Raw genomic sequence first — 22,071 nt, 5'->3', positions numbered from 1 at the left:
CGCGCAGGCCGCGGACGGCAGGGCTTCCCCGCCGGGCCCCTTTCCCCGCCCGGCCGCGGGGCTCGGCCGGAGCGGCGTCGCGGTGCGCACCTGCGCGCCCCCTGAGGTGCGCGTCCGCCGAGCCCGGCGCCAGGCCCGCTCCCCTCCCCTCCCCGCCCCCCGCCCGTGTTTATTTTCCTGGCATCAACCGTCATTCTCGCACTTGTAAGAACCATCCAAGTGGGTCGGACCCGCCTGGGGTAAGCGTCTCCCTCCCCGCCCTCCCCCCCACGTTTCCCCGGGGAGCCGGAGGAATGCCGGAGCCCCATCGCGGCCATCCGGGAGTCTGGAGACTCCGTCCGCCGAGCGGCCTAGCGACGGTCGCCGGCCATCCGAGAACTCCAGGAGCCGGCGGCGGGCGAGCCCCGAGGCCTCCGGGCCGCGGGGGGCCGCTGTGGCCGGCCTCGGCCGCCCCCGCTGCGCCGCGGGCGGGCGGACGGACGGGGGAACTGGGTTGGTGGAGAGAATTAAAAAAAAAAAAAAAAGGCGAGGGGGGGCGGGCGCTGTAGAGCAGCGGGTGCGGCGGGGGCTCGGGCTGCTGTCCGCTCCGCCCGTGGCGCGGAGGAGTCGAGCAGGGCCCCGCCGCTCTCCTCCTCCATGAGGCCTGAGTGAGGTGCAGCGCCGAGCCGGCCCGCGGCGCCTCCCTACCCCCCGCCCCCGCCCCCTATCCGGAGCGCAGCGGCGGCGGCCCCCGGAGGTGGAGGAGGAGCATGTCGGACGGTTTCGATCGGGCTCCAGGTGCTGGTCGGGGCCGGAGCTGGGGCCTGGGCCGCGGAGGGGGCGGGCCTGAGGGCGGCGGTTTCCCGAACGGAGCGGGGCCTACGGAGCGGTCGCGGCACCAGCCGCCGCCGCAGCCCAAAGCCCCGGGCTTCCTGCAGCCGCCGCCGCTGCGCCAGCCCAGGACGGCCCCGCCGCCAGGGGCCCAGAACGAGGTCCCCTCCGGCTCCGAGCGGCCTCCCCGACCCGGGGCGCTCCCAGGTACGGAGCAGCTCTGGAGGACCCGGTTCTCCGGGGCTATCATCGCCTCCCTCCTCCCCACACCCACTCCCCACGGCCTCTCCCCCCTTCACGCCCCGGGCGTGCCGAGGCCCGGCGCGCGGTCTCCTCCGTCCGCGGTTCCCCGAAAGCATCTCCCCCGCGCGGGCCCGGCCCGGCGCGGGGTAGGAACGGGCCCGGAACCCGGCGTGGAAGGCGGCCGTGGAATCCTTTGTGCGCCGGCCGGGGGGAGGGGCGCCGCGCGTCTCGGAGTTCTGCGGTCCCGGGAGGAAGTCGGGGCGCCCGCCGCCGCGGGTCGGACTCGCTCGCTCGCTCGCTCTCTGGGTGTCTGTTGTTTTTCTTTGTCACCAACTCCTTAGAAGGGAGCGGGAGGGGGAGAAGCCCCCGGCGCGCCCGGGGGAGGCTGGTGTCGCACCCCGGAGCTGAAGCGGGTCTATTGTTCGGCTTTGCCGGCGCTCGAGTCTCTTGGCGGCGTCTCTTAACGTGAGCTGTGAGCCAGCGCGTCGGTAAATAGAAACCCGGTGGCTCCCCGAGGCGGGCTTGCCGCCGCCACGAAGTTGTCATACAAAGGAATGAATGAAGCGAACGCCACTTTTGTTGATTCTCTCTCCTCAGAACCCCCGAAGCCCCCGAGAGCCCCGCCCAGTGCACAGGAGAACCCCCCCGCGCCGAACCCCGAGTCCGCCATGGCCAAGCCCCAGGTGGTGGTGGCTCCCGTGCTGATGTCGAAGCTGTCTGCCAACGCCCCCGAATTTTACCCCTCAGGTTATTCTTCCAACTACACGGTGAGTGCGCCCTTTTCCTTGCCGCTCTGGGTTGATCGGTCATCCATGAATCGACGGGCCTGCGTCTGCTGCCCTCCACATAACGAGTGTTTTATCTTGAGTTCATTGAACGGATGAGGACACGGCTCCGGAATATACGGTCCAGTTCCATTCAGGGGAACGTGAGCTGAAGAGTAGGGAGTCCTGTCTGCTGGGTTTACTGCTGTTTCAGCGCCTTTAGACCATCAGTAAGCCGATAAACCTGATGTAGTTAACTTACTGGCTAGGACATCTTCAGTTTGTAAAATTTAAATCAATTTCCAGACTTTGAGACAACCTGTAGAGTCGTGGCCAGGCAAAATAATGTTGTTTTTTTTTTTGCTTGATTTTATCAAAATAATGGATGATTCATCGGTGGCTTGAGCATTTACTGGTTTTGCTGTACAAGGTAGTTTGTTTAATGATTTTTTAATGTCATTTCTAATGATCGTTAAAATAGGTGCTAGTTTTCCTACTTGCAGAAATGTAAGGAGTTTTGATAAAGTGTTTACCTAGGTATGAAAAAACCTTTCAAGTTTCATCTTTGTCAGTAAGAGAGCAGAAAGCACAGTTGGGATGTGTGGGAATTTCTGTGCTAGGTAAATCCAGATGAGAAAATGTGTAGGGATAACTTGTAAATAGCTAGAGGAGCTTAAAAAAAAAAGACCAATATTTTAGAGTAAGGCTTCTCTTAGTTTTATTGAAACATGGTGTTCATCAGGACTAGCTCAAAATTTCAGAGTGAACACCCAGTAACTAGCATCTAGTTAATATCAGCATCTCTAAAACCCTTCTAATCATTACACAAATCAAAGGGTAACTACATTTTTTTTTTTTTGTTTGCTTGCTTGCTTTGTAAGTAGTAGCTTAATCTGGCTATGTAGCAAAGGCTGGCCTCAGAGTTCTGATTTTCCTCTCAGCTGGGGAATTACATGCACATGTGCCACTATGTCTGTTTGTGACCACTGTTTTGACTTCAGATAGTTTTGCCTGCATTCAAAGTTTATGTAAATGAAGCCATACAGAATGTATTTTATGTCTCACATCAGAATTAATTCATATAACATATAATTTGAGATGATTTATTCTCATAATATGCCATTGCATGCTCACATCAGAGTCCCATTTGTTGACTTGCTTCTACTTCTGGGCTGTTATGAATAGGATTACTATTCCTGTCTTTGCCTGGCTTGGTACACATAAGGAGTAGAATAGCTGGAACATAGGATAGCCAGATTTAGTAAAGACTGCCATATAGTTTTTCAAAGAGATATCCCATTGTATGTTTTGAGTAGCATATGCTTTCATTGCTTCTTCCTCCACAACACTTTGGATTTCTAGCTTAGCCATTCTGACAGGCATATATTATCTAGTTGTGGTTTCAGTTTTTTCTCTTATAACTACTGATGGAAAACTTTCTTTTAACCTGCTTTGACTTTGTTCATATTAGATAGGAAAAGTATGAAGAAAAGACGTAGAACCTCCGTGAGGTAAAAGCTTAGGATTGGCAAGGAGAAAGTATAGACTTGTAAGGACGATCAATCAATTTGGGGTGAAAAGGTTACGATTTGAGGTGAAAGTTATCTATCACGTAAAATAGAAACGAAAACAGCTTGGGTTCTTGCCAGAAAATAGTATTAGGCTCAGAGCCGGAGGGAACCATTAGAGATCTGTGAGTGCTTGAATAAACTCTTAAGGATGTTTTTCTTAGGAGCCATAAACAGTTCCCATTTGTATTTCTGCCTGTTGATTTGGTCTGTTTTATAATGGGAGTCCTGTATGTAGTTAAATGACTCCTAGGCTGTGGAGCAATGTCAAGTCAACTTATTTTGAGCCTCTGTTGCCTTATGGAAATTCTTTGTTCCTTCTATCTCATTATACCAGAACAGATTGTGGAGCAGAAGCCTATGTGGTCCACAAGTGTATCTTCTTTGGTCTTCAGAGTGTAGGTTGTTTTACTTAATTACCAACATTTGTATTAGATACTTGGAAATCTGAATTCCCTTTTTTCTGTTGAAAGTGTAAGAAGTGGCTGTAGTAGACTGACCTTTTGATAGCAAAACTTGGCTAGTGCAGAATAGAGATGTAATTTTAACAAACGCTTGAGTTTCTTCATTCGTTTGTAGCCAGCCTGGATTCCACAGCCATTTTGGCTTGCTACCTGCTCTAGTATGTTCTCTTAGCCTTCTTAGTTTACACTAACATTTACCCTCTGTAAAAGCTAAAAGTGTTTCTCAGTCCATTTAGTCACAGAACTTTTGTTTTGCTCCTGACTCACAGGATAAAATCATATGAGGCAAACTTTTCTTTATAGTAGCCATACTCCAAAGTTAGCTGTATCTACTTAATCAACAAGCATGTGAATATTTAGTGTAAGTCAAACAACACTGGTACATCAACAAATAAAATAGACAAAACTTCTGTCTAGATGTAGCCTGTTCTCTAGTGGTCTCCCTCCGTTTCCTGAAAACTGCTTTCTTTGCACAATTTCTTTCTCCTCCTCCTCCTCCTCCTTCTCTTCTTCCCTTGCTCTCCCTCTCCTTCCCCTCCCTCCTCCTCCCTTCTCTCTCCTTGCCCCTGCCTCTTCTCTTTTCTTCTTGCTATAAACAATTTTCAAATTGAACCATATCTCCAGACCTTTTTTACTTACTTTCAGATTGAGTCCAGTTTTTGTCCTGAGACCCTCCTGAGACATCCAGAGCTTCCTGGGATTACAGGCATGCTTTACCACTACCTAGCTATTTGTTTAGATGGAGGGCATCACTAAATTTTTGCCCACGCTGGCCTCCAACTATGATTCTCTCCATCTCTACTTCCCAAGTAGCTGGGATTACAATGTGTACACTATACCAGGATGTCTAATTCTTTTTTTCTTAAACATTTAAGGTTTGGTCGGGCATCAGTGGCTCATGCTTGTAATCCTAGCAACTCAGGAGGCTGAGATCTGAGGATCACAGTTCAAAGCCAGACCAGGCACTGAAGTCCCTGAGACTCTTTTGTTTTTTTTGGGGGGGGGTCCGGTCATGGGGCCTGAACCATGGGCCTGGGCGCTGTCCCTCAGCTCTTCAGCTCAAGGCTAGCGCTCTACCACTTGAGCCACACCGCCGCTTCCGGCTTTTTTCTTTTTGCTTATGTGGTGCTAAGGAATCGAACCCAGGGCCTCATGCATGCAAGACAAGCACTCTACCACTGAGCCACCTTCCCAGCCCCCGTCAGACACTTATCTCCAATAAACCACCAGAAATCCAAAAGTGGTACTGTGGCTTAAGTGGTAGAGTGCTAGCCTTGAGCTGAAGAGCTGAGGAACAGCGCCCAGGCCCAGAGTTCAAGCCCCACGACCGACCAAAAAAAAAAAAAAAAAAAAAAATGTAAGGTTTGGCTATCAAAGTGACTAGATCCTTAAAATGCTCAAGCCTTTTTTTTTTTTTTAAACCAATCCTGGGGCATGAACCCTTGGCCTGGATGCTGTCCCTGAGCTTTGTTTGCTCAAGGTGAGCACTTTACCACTTGAGCCACTTCAGTTTTTTGAGTAGTTTATTGGAGATAAAAGTCTTACAGAGTTACCTCCCCAGGTTGGCTTCAAACTATGATTTTCAGATCTCAATCTCCTGAGTAGGTATGATTACAGGCATAAGCTACCGGTGCCAAGCTCCAAGCCTTTTCTCTCCCTTTAGTTCTTCCTCTTAATTTCTGTGGCTAGGGAAGTGGTAACATTGTCCAAAAAGAAATGTATCCTTGGGGCTGGGAAGGTGGCTCAGTAGAGTGCTTGCCTTACATGCATGAGGCCCTGGGTTCGATTCCTCAGTACCACATAAGCAAAAAGCAAAAAAAAAAAGACAGAAGTGGCGTGTGGCTCAAGTGGTAGCGTGCTAGCCTTGAGCTGAAGAGCTGAGGGACAGCACCCAGGCCCAGAGTTCAGACCCCATGACCGGACCCTCCCAAAAAAAGAAATGTATTCTTTTTTCTTTTTTTGGCTGGTTGTGGGGCCTGAACTCTGGGCCTGGGCACTGCCCCTCAGCTCTTCAACTCAAGGCTAGCACGCTACCACTTGAGCCACAGTGCCACTTTCAGCTTTTTCTGCTTATGTGGTGCTGAGGAATTGAACCCAGGGCCTCATGCATACAAGGTAAGCACTCTATCACTGAGCCACCTTCCCAGCCCCAAAATGTACTCTTTAATTAACTTACATAATTGTAATCCCTCTGTACACCATCCTTATAATAACAATTTTAAAAAATGAAATAATTTATAGGATTTGCTACTTTCTATACTCCTACCAGTAAGTTGCTCTATTCCTGGTTTTTGCTTCTCAGACAAATTGGTGTGCTTTGAATCTTTAATCATAGTATATTGAACAGTATCAAAACTTCCACGTAGGAATTTTTTGTTTTGCTGGGGGTTTTTTTGGTCCGGTCATAGGGCCTGAACTCTGGGCCTGGGTGCTGTCCCTCAGTTCTTCAGCTCAAGGCTAGCGCTCTTCCACTTGAACCACAGCACCACTTCCGGCTTTTTTCTTTTTGCTTATGTGGTGCTGGGGAATCAAACCCAGGGCCTCATGCATGCAAGGCAAGCTCTCTACCACTGAGCCACCTTCCCAGCCCCCCACATAGGAATTTATAAATAATTTACTGATTTATAAAAGTTCTCCCTTGGCTGGGCACTGTGGCTCATGCTTGTAATCCTATCTATTCAGGAGGCTGAGATGTGAGGATCTCCGTTCAAAGCCAGCCCAGGCAAGAAAGTCCATGATACTTTTTTTTTTTAATGTATATATTTTTTTAAATTGCGAAGGTGATCTACAGAGGGGTTTCAGTTACATAAGTAAGGTAATGAGTCCATTTCTTGTCAACCTTGTTACCATGAGACTCTTATCTCCAGTTAACCACCTAAAAACTGGAAATGGAGCTATGGCTCTAGAACCCTGGCCTTGAGTACAAAAGCTCAGGGTCAGCACCCTGAGTTCAAGCCCCATGACTAACAACAAAAAAAAAACCCTCTAAATACCTTTTCTCCTAAAAATCATCTCCATTTAAGTTACTTCCTAGTTTTCCTTCTACCTAGTTTTCCTTCTAGTATCATTCTCTAAAATTTGACATTATTTACTCTCTGGCATTACTTTACCTCTCTATACTATACCTCTCACTGACTGTGCAAACATTTATAATCTGATCTCCAAAGTGTATTGAAAACTATTTTCACAACAGTTAATGATGCTTTTCTGACTTTTAATTCATGGACTCCATAGCCCTCATTTTAGGCTTTAAACAGTACCATAAACACAGGATGATCTATTCCATTAAAAAGTTCTAGTGTGCAAAGTCCTATGCTAGATGTCAAGTTGCCAATTTGGTCTTTCAGAATCTCTTATAATTTTTTTTTTTTTTTTTGGGTCCGGTCGTGGGGCCTGAACTATGGGCCTGGACGCTGTCCCTCAGCTCTTCACCTCAAGGCTAGTGCTCTACCACTTGAGCCACAGCGCCACTTCTGGCTTTTTTTTTTCTGCTTATGTGGTGCTGAGGAATAGAACCCAGGGCTTCATGCATGCAAGGCAAGCACTCTACCACTGAGCCACCTTCCCAGCCCCTCTTATAATTTTATAAGAACAAAAATACTTGTATTTTGGTAAAGTCTCTTGATTTCCAAGTCTCTGCCACTATCATTTTCTTTCTTTCTTTTTTTTTTTTCCTTTTTTATCGGTCGTGGGGCTTGAACTCTGGGCCTGGGCACTGTCCCTGTACTCTTCAGCTCAAGGCGAGCGCTCTACCGCTTGAGCCACAGTACCACTTCCAGTTTTCTAGTGGTTAATTGGAGATAAGAGTTTCACAGACTTTTCTGTCCGGGTTGGCTTTGAACCATGATCCTCAGATCTCAGCCTCCTTTGTAGCTAGGATTACAGGTGTAAGCCACTGGTGCCCGGCTGCCACTATCATTTTCTATTAGGTTTCCACCTATGAATTTATTCATTGATATTTACTATTATGAACATCACCTTCCTCACTTACCTTCTCCTTTGACTTCTGTGGTTATACTTGCATATCATCTCCCCTCTCCCCATATTGCAGTCCCTGAAGCTATTTTTTCCTCCCTTGCTTGCCCCAAAATCTTCCTTGTACTAATAACCCTCAAATCTAATTCTTCCTCAGAATTTCATTTTTTTTAACTTGATGAGACTCTCATGTTAAAGTCAAGTATAAAATAATTCATCATCTGCAGCTCTTTCTTACTAGCTGAGGCCAAAAACTTGACTATGTTTTGTTTACTCTGGTTCAATCCAGTTAAACTAAGTAGTTTTAACTTCCACCATCTCCAGTCAGTTTCCTTTCCCTCCTGTCTTGGATTAGGATCTCATCTCTGATAGTACATACACAATACCTACTGTGGAAGGTATGTTTTTAATTGGTGGTTTATTATAATCTTACGATCTGTCATCAAATTCTAAGAAAAATATAACACTTGAAAATTACTCTTTAACTTGGAAGCCATTTGACACTGTACTGAAGTCTAAAGAAATCTGTACTCTGAAAAATCTGGTGTTTGAAGAACTGATGCAGGCTTTCATTCAAATATGTTAGAATGCCTGTTCAAAAAACCCTCTGCCTCCTTTGTTGCTTAAAATGGTAGGCTCTGGATCAGATCTTCTGTTCTGGTATATTCAGAGCAGCTCTGCTTTTCTTTTTCTCTTTTTTTTTTTTTTCTTTTATTTTGGGTCCGGTCTTGGGGCCTGAACTCTGGGCCTGGGCACTGTCCTTCAGCTCTTCAGCTCCAGGCTAGCACTCTACCACTTGAGCCACAGCGCCACTTCTGGCTTTTTTCTTTTTGCTTATGTGGTGCTGAGGAATCGAACCCAAGGCCTCAGGCATGCAAGGCAAGCACTCTACCACTGAGCCACCTTCCCAGCTCCCTTGCTTTTCTTTTACTTACCAAACTTTACGTTTTCTTAAATGAGTTCTGTTGAATGAGAAAGAAAAGACTAGAGGGCCAAGGGCATGGCTCATGTGAAGCCCTGAGTTCATTGAAACCCAGAACTGCTGAAAGAACAAGCAGAAAGAAAAGATCTCAAATCAGCTCAGGCTTCATTTTTGCTAAAGTGAATGACAGTTGATAGAAAAGTTAGTATAGTTGAAGCTGGAACCCAGACTTGCCATTATTTGTTTTTCATTATTATTAATGATAGGATATTATTACTAGTTTGTAAATGTTTATCAAAAACTTAAGCATATTTTTAATCCTAAAAAAATGACACACGTATGTGGTTAACATTAAGTATATTGGGCTGGGAAGGTGGCTCAATGGTAGAGCGCTTGCCTTGCATGCATGAGGCCCGGGGTTCAATTCCTCAGCACCACATAAGCAGAAAAAGCCCGAAGTGGGACTGTGGCTCAAGTGGTAGAGCTCTGGCCTTGAGCTGAAAAGCTGAAGGACAATGCCCAGGCCTAGAGTTCAGGACCCACAACTGACAAAAAACAACAACACAAAAATTAAATATATTAATGTGCACAATTTTTTTTTTCAGGTAAGGGGTAGGTTTATTAAGTAGACCTGCTGGGACCAGGCAAGGTTGGCACTCCACGTGGCTGGGAAAGGCCTGGGAAAGAGCGAGAGCTGGGAAAGAGAGAAAAGAGCTAGAAAAGAGCAGAGAGAGCAGAGAGAAAGCTAGAAAAGAGAAGGGAGCTGGGAAAGAGAAGGAAAGAGCTAGAAAAGAGCAGAGAGAGACCAGAGAGCAATGTGTACAATTTTTATGCTTAACTGCTTTCACAACTTTGTAATAAAGTTATATTTATATTAATAATAGAACATTATTTCACTCCAGAGGTATCCAGAAAATTTCTCTGCCTATATAAATAATCATATATATATACATATATGTATATATATATATATGTGTGTGTATATATATATATATACACATATATATATGTATATATATATATATGTGTGTGTATATATATATATATACACATATATATATATGGATAGGTATATACATATAAATTATATCTTGTTCCCTTAAATGGCTACTGATAATTACATGAAAATACAAGGATGTATTTAACCAATTCTGTTTATAAATAGTAGGTGAATTTCTTGGCAATGAGCATCCTTATACATAATGTCAGAGTTGTTAAGACTTTGCTATTTTGAGGATAGTATTGAGTACAGGTTTTAATTAGCTGTGTGACCATGCTTAGATTACTCAAGTTGATGTATGGTTATTACTTGTTCAGACCCTTCCTATTTGCCCTGTTTTCCTACTTCCTTTAGAACCAGTCTTCTTACTGTGAGCCCTGAAGGCCCTGTATGATTTGTCTTCCTGTGCACTTTCTGTGTTTTTTATCCATTATTTTTCTCTACAGTCTCTGGACAAGTGGGCCCTTCTTTGGGGCCAGTATGCTTTTTTCAAATATTTTTATGGCTGACTTTTAAAATTTGTTTTTCTTTTTCTTTTTTTTCTTTTTTTCCTGTTGGTTGTGGACCTTGAACTCAGGGCCTGGGTACTATCTCTTAGCTCTTTTGCTCAAGGCTAGCACTTTACCACTTTGAGCCATAGCTCTACTTCTGGTTTTATGGTGGTTAATTGTGGATAAAAGTCTCACAGACTTTTCTGCCTGTGCTGGCTTCCAACCTCAATCCTCAGATCTCAGCCTCTTGCGTAGCTAGCTAAGATTACAAGCATGAGCCACCAGTGCCCAACTTTCTGTCTTGGTTGAAACTAACACTTGAGACTCTGCTAGTCATATTTTTCACCTCTGAATGTATCTTCTGTCATTGGATATATAAGAAGAGATATAGTCTGCCTTATTCATGGTAGTATCTAGCCTGTAAAATAATCTTTGGAATTTAGAAGTAGGAATTTAACACTCATGAGCTTTTTCATTTGCTTGCTACTTGTTTGGGACAAGGTCTTGATGTGTACCGTAGGTGGGCATCAATGGCCAATCCTTACATTTCAGTCTCTTGAGTGCTGGCAATACTTGTATAGTTTTCAATGAATAACCAAAGTGACTGAACTGCTGTGCTACTGATTCTTCTGTACGGAAGAGACAGAATGCTTACCTCAATGTTTTCTAGGGTTAAATGAGGTAGTGCATGCAAATCCTCTGCTTACAGCCCTTTAGAAAAGCATTAAAGGGTCTTTAGTCTTTCTGTTAGGACTACATGTCTGTTTCCAATGTAGAGCTTTCCTAAAGGTATTTTTTGATCATGCATGTGTGTTTTTTTACATGCTCACTGATTTTTAACCCCTTCATAAAGTTCTTCTCTATTATAGTAATAATTTTTTTGTAGGGTTTCTGTTTGGAGCAGGGTAAGATTCATCAGCCAATTACAGTTAATATTTGAACACAACTGCTTAGGCAATGAGAATGGGAAGCATGCTGTTTTGGCCTGATAACCTTTTGTAAAATTTGCCTGCTCAGCCTCCTACCATTAATTATAAGGTTGATAAGTAACAATGTGGAATATTTCCAGTGGTGGAAATGTTAGCAGGAGTCCTCAGGATTGAGAGAAGACAATCTCCTGTCTAGCTAAATGGACCCTTGTTACATCAAAGTACATCAGTTAGTCAAAAAAAAAAGTTGGATAGCTCAGTGGACTGAAGATTTGTTAAGCTCTTTAAAAGTATCATGAGAAATCCTTAAAAAAACATTTTATTTTACGTAATATCACAACTTAACGTCAGTTGCATGGATTAAGATTTTTGGGGGGATTTTTGTTTTTAATCTGCAGGAGTCCTATGAGGATGGTTGTGATGATTATCCTCTACCAGAATTTGTTCAGGACTTTTTGAACCATCTTACAGAGCAGCCTGGCAGTTTTGAAACTGAAATTGAACAGTTTGCAGAGACCTTAAATGTCTGGGTTACAACAGATGATACTTTACAAGAACTTGTAGAACTCATCTACCAACAGGTAAGTTGGCTGATAGCCTCCGAGTGTGACCTCCAGGTAGGATCCACCACAAAGATAGTGGCAACTTTTTGAGAAAGGCCAGGTCCCTGTTCACCTCCCTCCACATTTGTTCATGTTTTATGGTTCATAGGAGCTTTGAAGTTGTCTTGTATGAAATTCCTATAGCTAGAGATCCAAAGCTGGAACCAACCTAGACTGCTAGTTGATAGGCATGGTCAAGGCTCTCTGTATACAGGTAGATTTGAATACTTAGAAGGAAGAGTATATAAAAGTATCACACACTCCTACCCTTGTTTTATAGCATCTGAAACTAAAAATACACAATATAGTAAATTTTTTCTTATTTGTTATGTAACATTATTGGGGAAACTATGAATGATGAAAAATACAATAAACATCACTGACTTTTTAAGACAAATTTAAAGGCTTGTTTGAGATTGATTAAAAATAGTAGAAGATGATCAGACATAAAATAAGTCACTACTGAAAGAACAGTTCAAGGTAGGAATATATAATCATTAATAGCAAGCTGATGTTTTATTTTTCTAATGTTTTGTTTGGCTACTTTGTTTCCAAGCTGGTTGCTGAACCCCAAGATACTTAGCCAACTATTAAGTTTCAGGAAGTATCTGAGATTTCAGAAAGATATAACTGCTCTGTTTGTCCTGATTATTATTATTATTATTATTGTTGTTGTTATTTTGATAGTGCTAGGAACTGAAGCAGAGACTTGTGAATGATGGTAGGCAAGTGCTGTACCACTTACGCCCAGCACTATCCTGCTTCTTAATTTTTTACCCCTATAAGAATTGAAAAGAAATATTAAAAAAAGGATTTTTTTTTTCTGAATTCTTTCAGCTATCTGGTAGGCTACATGATAATAGTTTGTCAGGAATGGGTGTGAACAAGCTTCAACTGTTTGCATGTTTGTCACAAAGCCACCTCTTTTTTTTTCTTTTTGGGTCTGGTTGTGGGCCTGAACTCTGGGCCTGGGCGCTGTCCCTCACCTCTTCACCACAAGGCTAGCACTCTACCTTTTGAGCCACAGCGCCACTTCCAGCTTTTTTTTCTGCTGATGTGGTGCTGAGGAATCAAACCCAGGGCCTCATGCATGCAAAGCAAGAGCTCTTACCACTGAGCCACCTTCCCAGCCCCACAAAGCCACTTCTTAAATATATGCTCATTATTTTTAACATTTTGTGTCAGTGATACATTGATTCTCTCTGTATAGATTTATCAATGGCTTTTAAGTTTTATTGAAGTAATTTATGGAAATATACCTAGGGACTAATAGAAGAGGACCGGTTGTAAAAGATGGCAGAACATATGTGCATTCAACTTTGATCTCTTTTCAAAACCACTAAAATTACTGTATGAGAATTTAAAGGCATAGACCTGTAAAAGCAAAGAAGAGATGAAAGCCCAGATAAAAGCCTAGGAAGCATGAGTGAGTGGTAACTAACTTAGTAGATCTATAATTGAGTTCCAAACCAGAGGGAAAAGCTGAGAATAGTCCTGAGTTACACTACACAATCTATAAAAGTCTAAAAAACGGTTGGAATGAAGTTAAGATGATTTCCTGAGAATCTTCTAGTAGCCAGTTTGAAGTTTTATTGTAACCTTTTTCAAGAAGCTAACAAAGGAAAAACTCCACCAAAAAGAGGAATTAAGCCAAAGATGAACGCATGGGACCAGGGATTTACAGGAGAAGTTAAGTGTGGTAAAAGACAATCCCTGTAGCAAAAATGCACAGCACAGGCCAGAAGACTCCAGGAAAGGATTCCCTGATTATATTGCATACCTGATATGTTTGACAGTACTGAGAGTAAATTTTGCAACATAGTTTCAATGAGAAGTATATAAAAGGAAAAAAGTAGAATAAACAGTAAGTCCAGAGAAAACCATGTACAAAAAAAGGAAAATTGAAGCCAGGCACCAGTGGCTTATGCCTGTAATCCTAGCTGCTCAGGAGACTGAGATCTGAGAATTTTGGTTTGAGGCTAGCCCGGGCAGGAAAGTCTATGAGACTCTTATCTCCAGTTAACCACTCAAAAACTGGAAGTGGAACTATGGCTCAAGTGGTAGGGCACTAGCCTTGAATACAAGCTCAGGGATAGTGCTTAGACCCCAAGTTCAAGCTCCATGACCACCTGCAAGTGGAAACATAATAATAACATCATAATCATAGTGTAGCACTTGGTAGGCAGAGGCAGTAGGATCAGTTTTGAGGCCAGTTCTGCTGCATAGTTGAGTTTGAAGGTCTGCTTGATTTATAAAATGAGTCCTTGTCTCGAAAAATAAATAAAGGAAAAAATAAGTGGAGGGAATGGGTAATTGTAGAATAGGGTGACTTGAGCAGGTGAAAGCTAAAATACCATACCCTTTCATGGGAAATTAGTAAGAAATAATTTCTATAGTGAAAAATCATGTATCTTAGAGATAAAACAGTTTAAAACCTTTTCATCCCCCTATACAGTATTTTTACAATAAAAAACATACTTAAAAAAACATTTTCAACTGCAAAGTAGTTGTCTATACAAATAAAATTGGAATACAGGTAAGGAAGAAAACTTGAATAATGACAGCCTTGTAGAAAGAAGTACAGTAATTAGTACTTATTAAATATCTGGTAGTGCTGAGTACTTCATGTGTGACCTATTAATCCTTAAATGGTTGCAAGATAATATCCTCATTTTATGATATCTAAACAGAAAGATAAATGACTTGTCTGAGTTTACCATGATAACCAGTAAGTACTCTACCAGGGAGACAGGCTTCAGAGCATTTGTTAAACCTAGTCTCTGGTTGATTGCCTTTGTGACACTGGCTAGGTCTTTTAACCTTTTTATGTGTATTTTTCACTTGCTGTTAGTAAACTATGTTTTGTATTTTTTAAAAATTACAATTGAGATAGGCTCTGGGGGCTCATACCTATAATCCTATCTTCTTCAAAGGCTGAGATAGATTCAGGGATAGCCCTGGAGAAAAGTTCATGAGACCTTTTTCTCAACTGATAGCTGGGTGAAGTGCATGCCTGTCATCCTAGTTATGGTGAAAGCCTAAAATAGATGGATTATAGTCCAGGTGTGGGCTTGGGCAAGAAACAAACCCATATCTCAAAAATATTCAGCACAAAAAGGCCTGGAAGCCCTTAGTTCAATCCCCAATACTGCCAAAGAAAAACAACAACAAACTGCAATTGAAGTTAAGTTTCCTCAGTAATGCTTTGGCTAATCACACAATCTTTAATACATAGTGTTTTCCCACAGTACTTTTTTTTTTTTTAATGGCTTAGCTGTTTTGATTTCCTCTTTACCCAGTTGATATGTTAGTTTCTTATGCCAGGGTACCTCTTTAGGAATCAAACTGAAGCTCCGGGAGATTCAGGAATGCCTGCAAATCTTGTATTGGCATTAATAGACATCAGAGTTTGTGTTTTCTTTTCTTGAGAAGCAACATAGGTCAGTAGTTTGGGAACTATTCTCCATATTTGTAATTGTATTGTAATTGCAATTTGTAGTTGTAATTGAGTTGATTATTTGTTCATATTGTCTGCAAAAAAAATTAGACATTATCTTAATTGCTTTCTGATAACCTTAGGTAAATAAGGGAGAGAACTTGGTTTAAACATTTTCCTTTGACTTTGTAGCTCTTAATGTGAAGTTGGGTGGGAAAGTGAACCTTACTAATTTCCTTATGCCTAAGAAGGTCTGTATGTTTTTTGATATAGGGTAGTTTGGGGAGCCATAATATTAATCAACTTTAAAATGTTGCTAATTGCATTTATAATGATCTGTGTATCATTCAAAATTTTTTTAAAGGCCACATCTATTCCAAATTTCTCTTATATGGGAGCTCGCCTGTGTAATTACCTGTCCCATCATCTGACAATTAGCCCCCAGAGTGGCAACTTCCGCCAATTGCTACTTCAAAGGTCAGTGTGAATATGAAATTAAAGGAAAACTTCTAACTGTATTAGAATTTAAAGCTGCAGGAGAGTGTAAGATGGACCATTCTTATTTGCATAATATTAAAAGATTATGATAAAATATAGTGATTCTTTTTTTTTTTTTTTTTTTTTTTTTTTTTTTTTTTGTCGGTCATGGGGTTTGAACTCTGGGTCTGGGCGCTGTCCCTCAGCTCTTCAGCTCAAGGCGAGCGCTCTACCACTTGAGCTACAGCACCACTTCCGGTTTTCTGGTGGTTTATTGGAGATAGGAGTCTCATGGTCTCTCCTGCCCGGGCTGGCTTTGAACCGCGATCCTCAGATCTCAGCCTCCTGAGTAGCTAGGATTACAGGCGTGAGCCACCAGCGCCCGGCAATATAGTGATTCTTTTTCCCCATAATGATCTCTGCCTTCTCCTTTCTTGTGGTATATCCTCTTCGCCATGCTTGTTTTCTCCATTGAAGTTTAGAATCAGTGTTTGGATTATTTTTTTAGGGACAAGTACTTGGAAGGTGGTAATTTTCATTTGAGTAACAAGGTTGTCGTCAAGTTTATTATCACTTGTCCTTTTTTTTTTTACTTTTTAAAAATTATTATTATAAAGGTGATATACAGAGGGGTTATAGGTAAAGAGTACAGTTCTTTTTGGACAGTGTCATCCATTCCCTTGCTCTCTCCGTTTTTCCCTCCCATTCCCACTCACAAGTTGTATAGTTCATTTCAGCAATTTTTTTTTTTTGTCAGTTGTGGGGCCTGAACTCTGGGCCTGGCCACTGTCCCTCAGCTCTTCAGCTCAAGGCTAGCACTCTACCACTTGAGCCATAGCACCACTTGGGGCTTTTTCTGCTTATGTGGTGCTATGGCCTCATGCAAACAAAGCAAGCAGTCTACCACTGAGCCACCTTCCCAGCCCCCAGCAAAATTCTTTAAAGTGTGTCTAGGACTGAAGGAATATAGCTCAATATACAATGTAGAGCACACTCTTGGTATGCACAGACCTGGATTCATTCACAGTACTACACACTCCTACCTCAAAAACAAACAAAAACAATTCAGCAGTTGCAAAATATTCCATTGTCTGGTAAATATGCAGTGGAATAAAGATTCCAAAAGTAGATTCCAGGGACATTTAAAATTTAAGCTTAAAAAAATTAAGATGGTACTTCAAATACACATGTAAAAGGTGAATTATGCTAGAAGCACAACTGGATACTATTCAGGTTAATAAGACAGACATCAGTGGCTCACACCTCTAATCCTAACTACTCAGGAGGCTGGTCTCTGAGGATTGTGGTTTGAAGCCAGCCTGGGCAGGAAAAGTCCATTAGCATTTTATCTCCAATTAACTACCAAAAAGCTGAAAGTGAATCTGTAGCTCAAGTGTTGTAGTGCTAGCCTTGAGCAGAAAAGCTCATGGACAGTGCCTAGGCCCTAAGTTCAAGCCCAGGACTGACACAAAAATAAAAAATTAATTAAATACAAAGGAAATATGGGTTTCTGTATCCTTACACAAAATTGAATTTATCAAAGACTCATTAAATTTATCAAATTTGTCAGTTAAATTTATTTGTCAAATTAAAGGCCCAAAAGTTAAACAGTAAATAAGGGGAAAGTTGACAAATGAAAACCTTGGGTTAGGGTAAAGCCTTTTTAAGCCAGATATACCTATAAGCTCTAAAACAAGACATTAGCAAATTCAGTTAACTATGAATCATAGGATTTTAAAAAAGACATTTTTATAAAGTAGGAAAATTTATAGTACATGGCAGTGAACTCACAATAATATTAGAGACCTCTGAGGAATGAGTAAGAAAAAGCCTTACCTATAATTGAAGAAATATAAATGATAGCTTCTAAACAGATAAAAGGAGCATACTTAAAAAGTTCTGTTTTATTTTCCCCAGTATTTCTATTCCCTACTTGTGCCTTCCTGGTAGCTGTTAGATCTTGTCCCCACCTTAGAAACCCTGGTATAACTGAACTGAGGTGGAGGCTGAGTGTGTGTGTGTGTGTTTTAATCTTGATGTGATTCTAATATAGAATCATAATTAAGAGTCATTCTTCCAATTTTCTTTGATTCTATCCTGGTGTGCACTTCTACAGTACTATAATAGTGTCAAAAATAAGGAGAAATGGGGCTGGGAAGGTGGCTCAGTGGTAGAGCGCTTGCCTTGCATGCTCGAGGCCCTGGGTTCGATTCCTCAGCACCACATAAGCAAAAAGAAAAAAGCCGGAAGTGGCGCTGTGGCTCATAGTGGTAGAGCGCTAGCCTTGAGCTGAAGAGCTGAGGGACAGCGCCCAGGCCCAGAGTTCAGGCCCCACGACCGGACCCAAAAAAAAAAAAAAAAAAAAAAAAAATAAGGAGAAATGCTCATGATCTAGTAAGTGGAAAGCAAAGTATAGTTCTTCATTTAGACACATTTTTACATACATACCTTGAAAAAGATGAATGAAGTTATCTCTTGGTTGCAATGGTATTAGAACAATTATAACTAAAAATTGTTAGCTTCAATAAGTTTTAGATCTTGCACTTAATCAGCCATATATGTCGGTAAGGATTTACATATATCATCATGTCCTAATATAAAAGAACAATGCTGTTTCATTTTATTTATTGATTTTTGCGAGTCCTGGGACTTGAACTCAGGACCTGGGTACTGTTCCTTAGCTGCTTTTGCTCAAGGCTAGCACTCTACCACTAAGCTACCTTCTCAGCCCAGGCTGCAAAATTATAACAGAAAGGAAAGCAGCCAGGAATGTGTTTAGATAGCTGGATTGGCATTAACTAACTGATATTTTTCTTATTAAATGTTCTACTTATAACTCCCCTCTTTTTTTTTTTGCAAAAGACCAGGATTCAAACTCATATATATCCTTAAGCTTCTATTCACTGGCCGGTGCTCTATGATTTGAGCTATGCCACCAACGCTTATTTTCCTTTTCTTTTTTAATTTCCAAGTTTTTTTAAAAATTTCTAATAAGGAATTAACAAATATGAGAAGGCAAGAAATACCTTATTGTATTTAACCTGGAGAGGTGATATTAATAGAGCTTGTAAGCAGGATTTATGGCTGGTTCAGGTTACACAGGGTAGACACTTGGGCAAGGATGATTTCTTTGGCTTTGTTTTTAAAAAAAAAAGTTAAAGAGCGGGTGCCAGTGGCTCATGCCTGTAATCCTAGCTACTGAGGAGGCTCAGATCTGAAGATCACTGTTCAAAGCCAGCCGGGGCAAGGAAAGTCCGTGAGATTCTTTTTTTTTTTTTTTCAATATTAACTTTGTGTTTACTTTTATGTATGTTGAGCCTAGTCACTCCAAACTTGTTTTTTTTTGGGGGGGCGGGGGGTCCGGTCATGGGGCCTGTACTCTAGGCCTGGGCACTGTCCCTCAGCTCTTCAGCTCAAGGCTAGCGCTCTACCACTTGAGCCACAGCACCACTTCCGGCTTTTTTTCTTTTTGCTTATATGGTGCTGAGGAATCGAACCCAGGGCCTCATGCATGCAAGGCAAGCACTCTACCACTGAGCCACCTTCCCAGCCCCAAAACTTGGTTTTTTTTTTGTCCTCTGATAAATTCTTTTTTTTTTTTTTTATTGTGAAAATACTGTACGGAGGGGTTACAATTACACGGGCAAGATAATGAGTACATTTCTTATCAAGCATTGTAGCCTCCTCCTTTGTTTCCCCTTTCCAGCCCTTCCTATCCTCCCCCTGTCCTGTGAGATTCTTATCTCTAGTTAACTACCAGAAAACCAGAAGTGACACTGCAGTTCCAGGTGGTAGAGTGATCTTGAGCTGAAGCGCTTAGGGATACCACCCAGGCCCAGAGTTCAAGCCCCACAACTGACAAAAAAAAAAGAAATTAAAAATATAAATTGAGGGGCTGGGAAGGTTGCTCAGTGGTAGAGCACTTGCCTTGCATGCCTGAGGCTCTGGGTTCGATTCCTCAGCACCACATAAGCAGAAAAAGCTGGCTCAAGTAGTAAAGCACTAGCCTTGAGCTGAGGGACAGTGCCCAGGCCTAGAGTTCAGGATCCATGACTGACCAAAAAAAAAATTGGCTATATGGAAGTCATTTAATCTTCATAAGCTTTTGCTTTTGTCTTTAAAGGAAAAACCGTCAAATCAGTTATATAAAAGCAAATTACTTTCCCAGAATTTTCTTAACTTTATCAATAAAGAAAAAATCTTAATACCAAAATGATAAACTTACAAAAATCCATTTTAGTAATAGAAGTTAATACCATTATTCACCAACAGAGGCAGTGATTGGCTTCTTGTGATTAGTTTAGATGACTTACAGGAACTCTGATTATAAACTTCAAGAATTCTTTCATTCTTTTTTTTTTTTTTTTTTTTGGTCGGTCGTGGGGCTTGAACTCTGGGCCTGAGTGCTGTCCCTGCGCGCTTCAGCTCACGGCGAGTGCTTTACCACTTGAGCCACAGTGCCACTTCTGGTTTTCTAGTGGTTTACTGGAGATAAGAGTCTCATAGACTTTCCTGCCCTGGCTGGCTTTGAACTGTGATCCTCAGATCTCAGACTCCTGAGTAGCTAGGATTACAGGCATGAGCCACCGGCACCCGGCAAACTCCAAGATTTCTTTTTGGATATTGTGTGATGCAAATTGGTCAAGTTTTATGAATATAAAGCAATAGAAATCAGTTATTTGATGTAGTCTTCATTGGCAATACAGACCAAATTAACTGCTTTGTATCTTCAACTGGGGATTTTTCTCCCCCTTACTATTATACTTAGCTAAGCAGAAGAACTTTGGATTTAAAATAAATTTTATTATCAGCTTAGTTGGAGACTGTCTTTTATTTTATTTATTTTTTGTCATGAAACTTGAACTCTCGGCTTGGGTGCTGTTCCTGCACTCTTTCAGCTCAAGGCAAGTACTCTACTGCTTGACCCACAGCACCACTTCTGGTTTTCTAGTAGTTTATTGGAGATAATAGTCTCACGGACTTTCCTGCCCAGGCTGGCTTTGAACCATGATCCTTAGATCTCGGCCACCTGAGTAGCTAGGATTACAGGTGTGAGCCACTGGCGCCCTGCTGGAGGCCATCTTATATTAGCTATCAGTATCTATTTCAAAGTATTTTCAAAAAATTAAAACACTTCAGAGACAATTTAGATAGAAGTTTGCTTCTTGTTTTGTTTTTGGTGCTGGTCCTAGAGCTTGAACTCATGGCCTGAACCCTGTTACTGACCTTCTTTTGCTTAAGGCTAGTGCTCTACTACTTGAGCCACAGCTCCACTTCCAACTTTTTAGTGGTTAATCAGAGATAAGAGTCTCAGACTTTGCTGTCCAGGCTGGCTTCAAACCATGATCTTAAGCTCTCAGCCTTCTGAGTCACATAAGATTACAGACATGAGCTACCTGTGCCTGGCTGATAAATGCTTTCTTAATTTAAAAAAAAAAAAAAAAAAAAGAGGACAGGCATGGTGGCTCACGCTTGTAATCCTAACTACTCAGGAGGCTGAGATCAGAGGATCATGGTTCAAAGCCAGCCCAGGCAAGAAAGTCCCTGAGACTCTTATCTCCAGTTAACCACCAGGAAGCGATGCTGTGGCTCAAGTGGTAGAGCACTAGCCTTGAGTTGAAGAGCACAGGCACAGCGCTCAGGCCCAGACTTTATGCCCCACGACCAACATACACACAATAAAAAAGCCTGTTAAAAATAAAATTAGGGGCTGGGAAGGTGGCTCAGTGGTAGAGCGCTTGCCTCGCATGCCTGAGGCCCTGGGTTCAATTCCTCAGCACCACATAAGCAAAAAGAAAAAAGCCGGAAGTGGCGCTGTGGCTCAAGTGGTAGAGCGCTAACCTTGAGCTGAAGAGCTGAGGCCCAGAGTTCAGGACCCAAAAAATAAATAAATAAAATTAGGCTTTTTCTTCCCTTTGTTTGCTAGAACCTATGGTGCTTAAATGCTACTACAAATTTTATCTAATAGGATTATTTTCAATTATTCCTATCAGTTTCTTAAAACTTACTATGAAAAGGTAATGTAGGTATCTCTACTATGGGAACACTTTTTATTATAGGAAGATGGGACATTCAGTTGTTGAACTTGCCTGTCTTGACAACTAAACTCAGTCATTTTATCTGACTATTTAAAAAGACAAAACCATGTGTGATTATAACAAATATGTCTTTGTTAGATGTCGGACTGAATATGAAGTTAGAGATCAAGTTGCAAAAGGCGATGAACCAACTCGAAAACGATTTCATGCATTTGTACTCTTTTTGGGAGAACTTTATCTTAACCTGGAGGTAAGAAGACTTTGTTGTTGTTAGACACTAATTCCTGGAAACATAAATTGATCTCAATAAGGAATTTATTTTCACATACTTTCAAATATCAAATGTACATGA

The 22,071-nt window shown here is 42.0% G+C and overlaps 1 protein-coding gene across 3 annotated transcripts in view; it reads left to right on the top strand.

The window, feature by feature from the left end:
- The first annotated feature begins 154 nt into the window (after positions 1 to 154).
- Positions 155 to 22,071, top strand: part of Paip1 (poly(A) binding protein interacting protein 1) — a 37,672-nt gene continuing 15,755 nt past the window's right edge. The window contains exons 1-5 of one of the 3 annotated variants that reach the window (XM_070041136.1): positions 155 to 239; positions 1,651 to 1,820; positions 11,565 to 11,747; positions 15,569 to 15,681; positions 21,858 to 21,969. In XM_070041136.1, coding sequence (XP_069897237.1) covers positions 1,722 to 1,820; positions 11,565 to 11,747; positions 15,569 to 15,681; positions 21,858 to 21,969 — 507 coding nt within the window. In that variant the 5' untranslated portion in view covers positions 155 to 239; positions 1,651 to 1,721. Of the gene's footprint in view, positions 240 to 560; positions 1,018 to 1,650; positions 1,821 to 11,564; positions 11,748 to 15,568; positions 15,682 to 21,857; positions 21,970 to 22,071 lie in introns of those variants that run through there. The other 2 variants (XM_070041134.1, XM_070041135.1) reach the window with 2 other exon arrangements.

This window comes from Dipodomys merriami, unplaced genomic scaffold (assembly GCF_024711535.1).
Source record: "Dipodomys merriami isolate MVZ:Mamm:240054 unplaced genomic scaffold, mDipMer1.0.p SCAF_30, whole genome shotgun sequence".
Classification (NCBI taxonomy): domain Eukaryota; kingdom Metazoa; phylum Chordata; class Mammalia; order Rodentia; family Heteromyidae; genus Dipodomys; species Dipodomys merriami.
The sequence above is the reverse complement of the archived record's forward strand: the minus strand, read 5'-3'. Positions and strand labels throughout refer to the sequence as shown.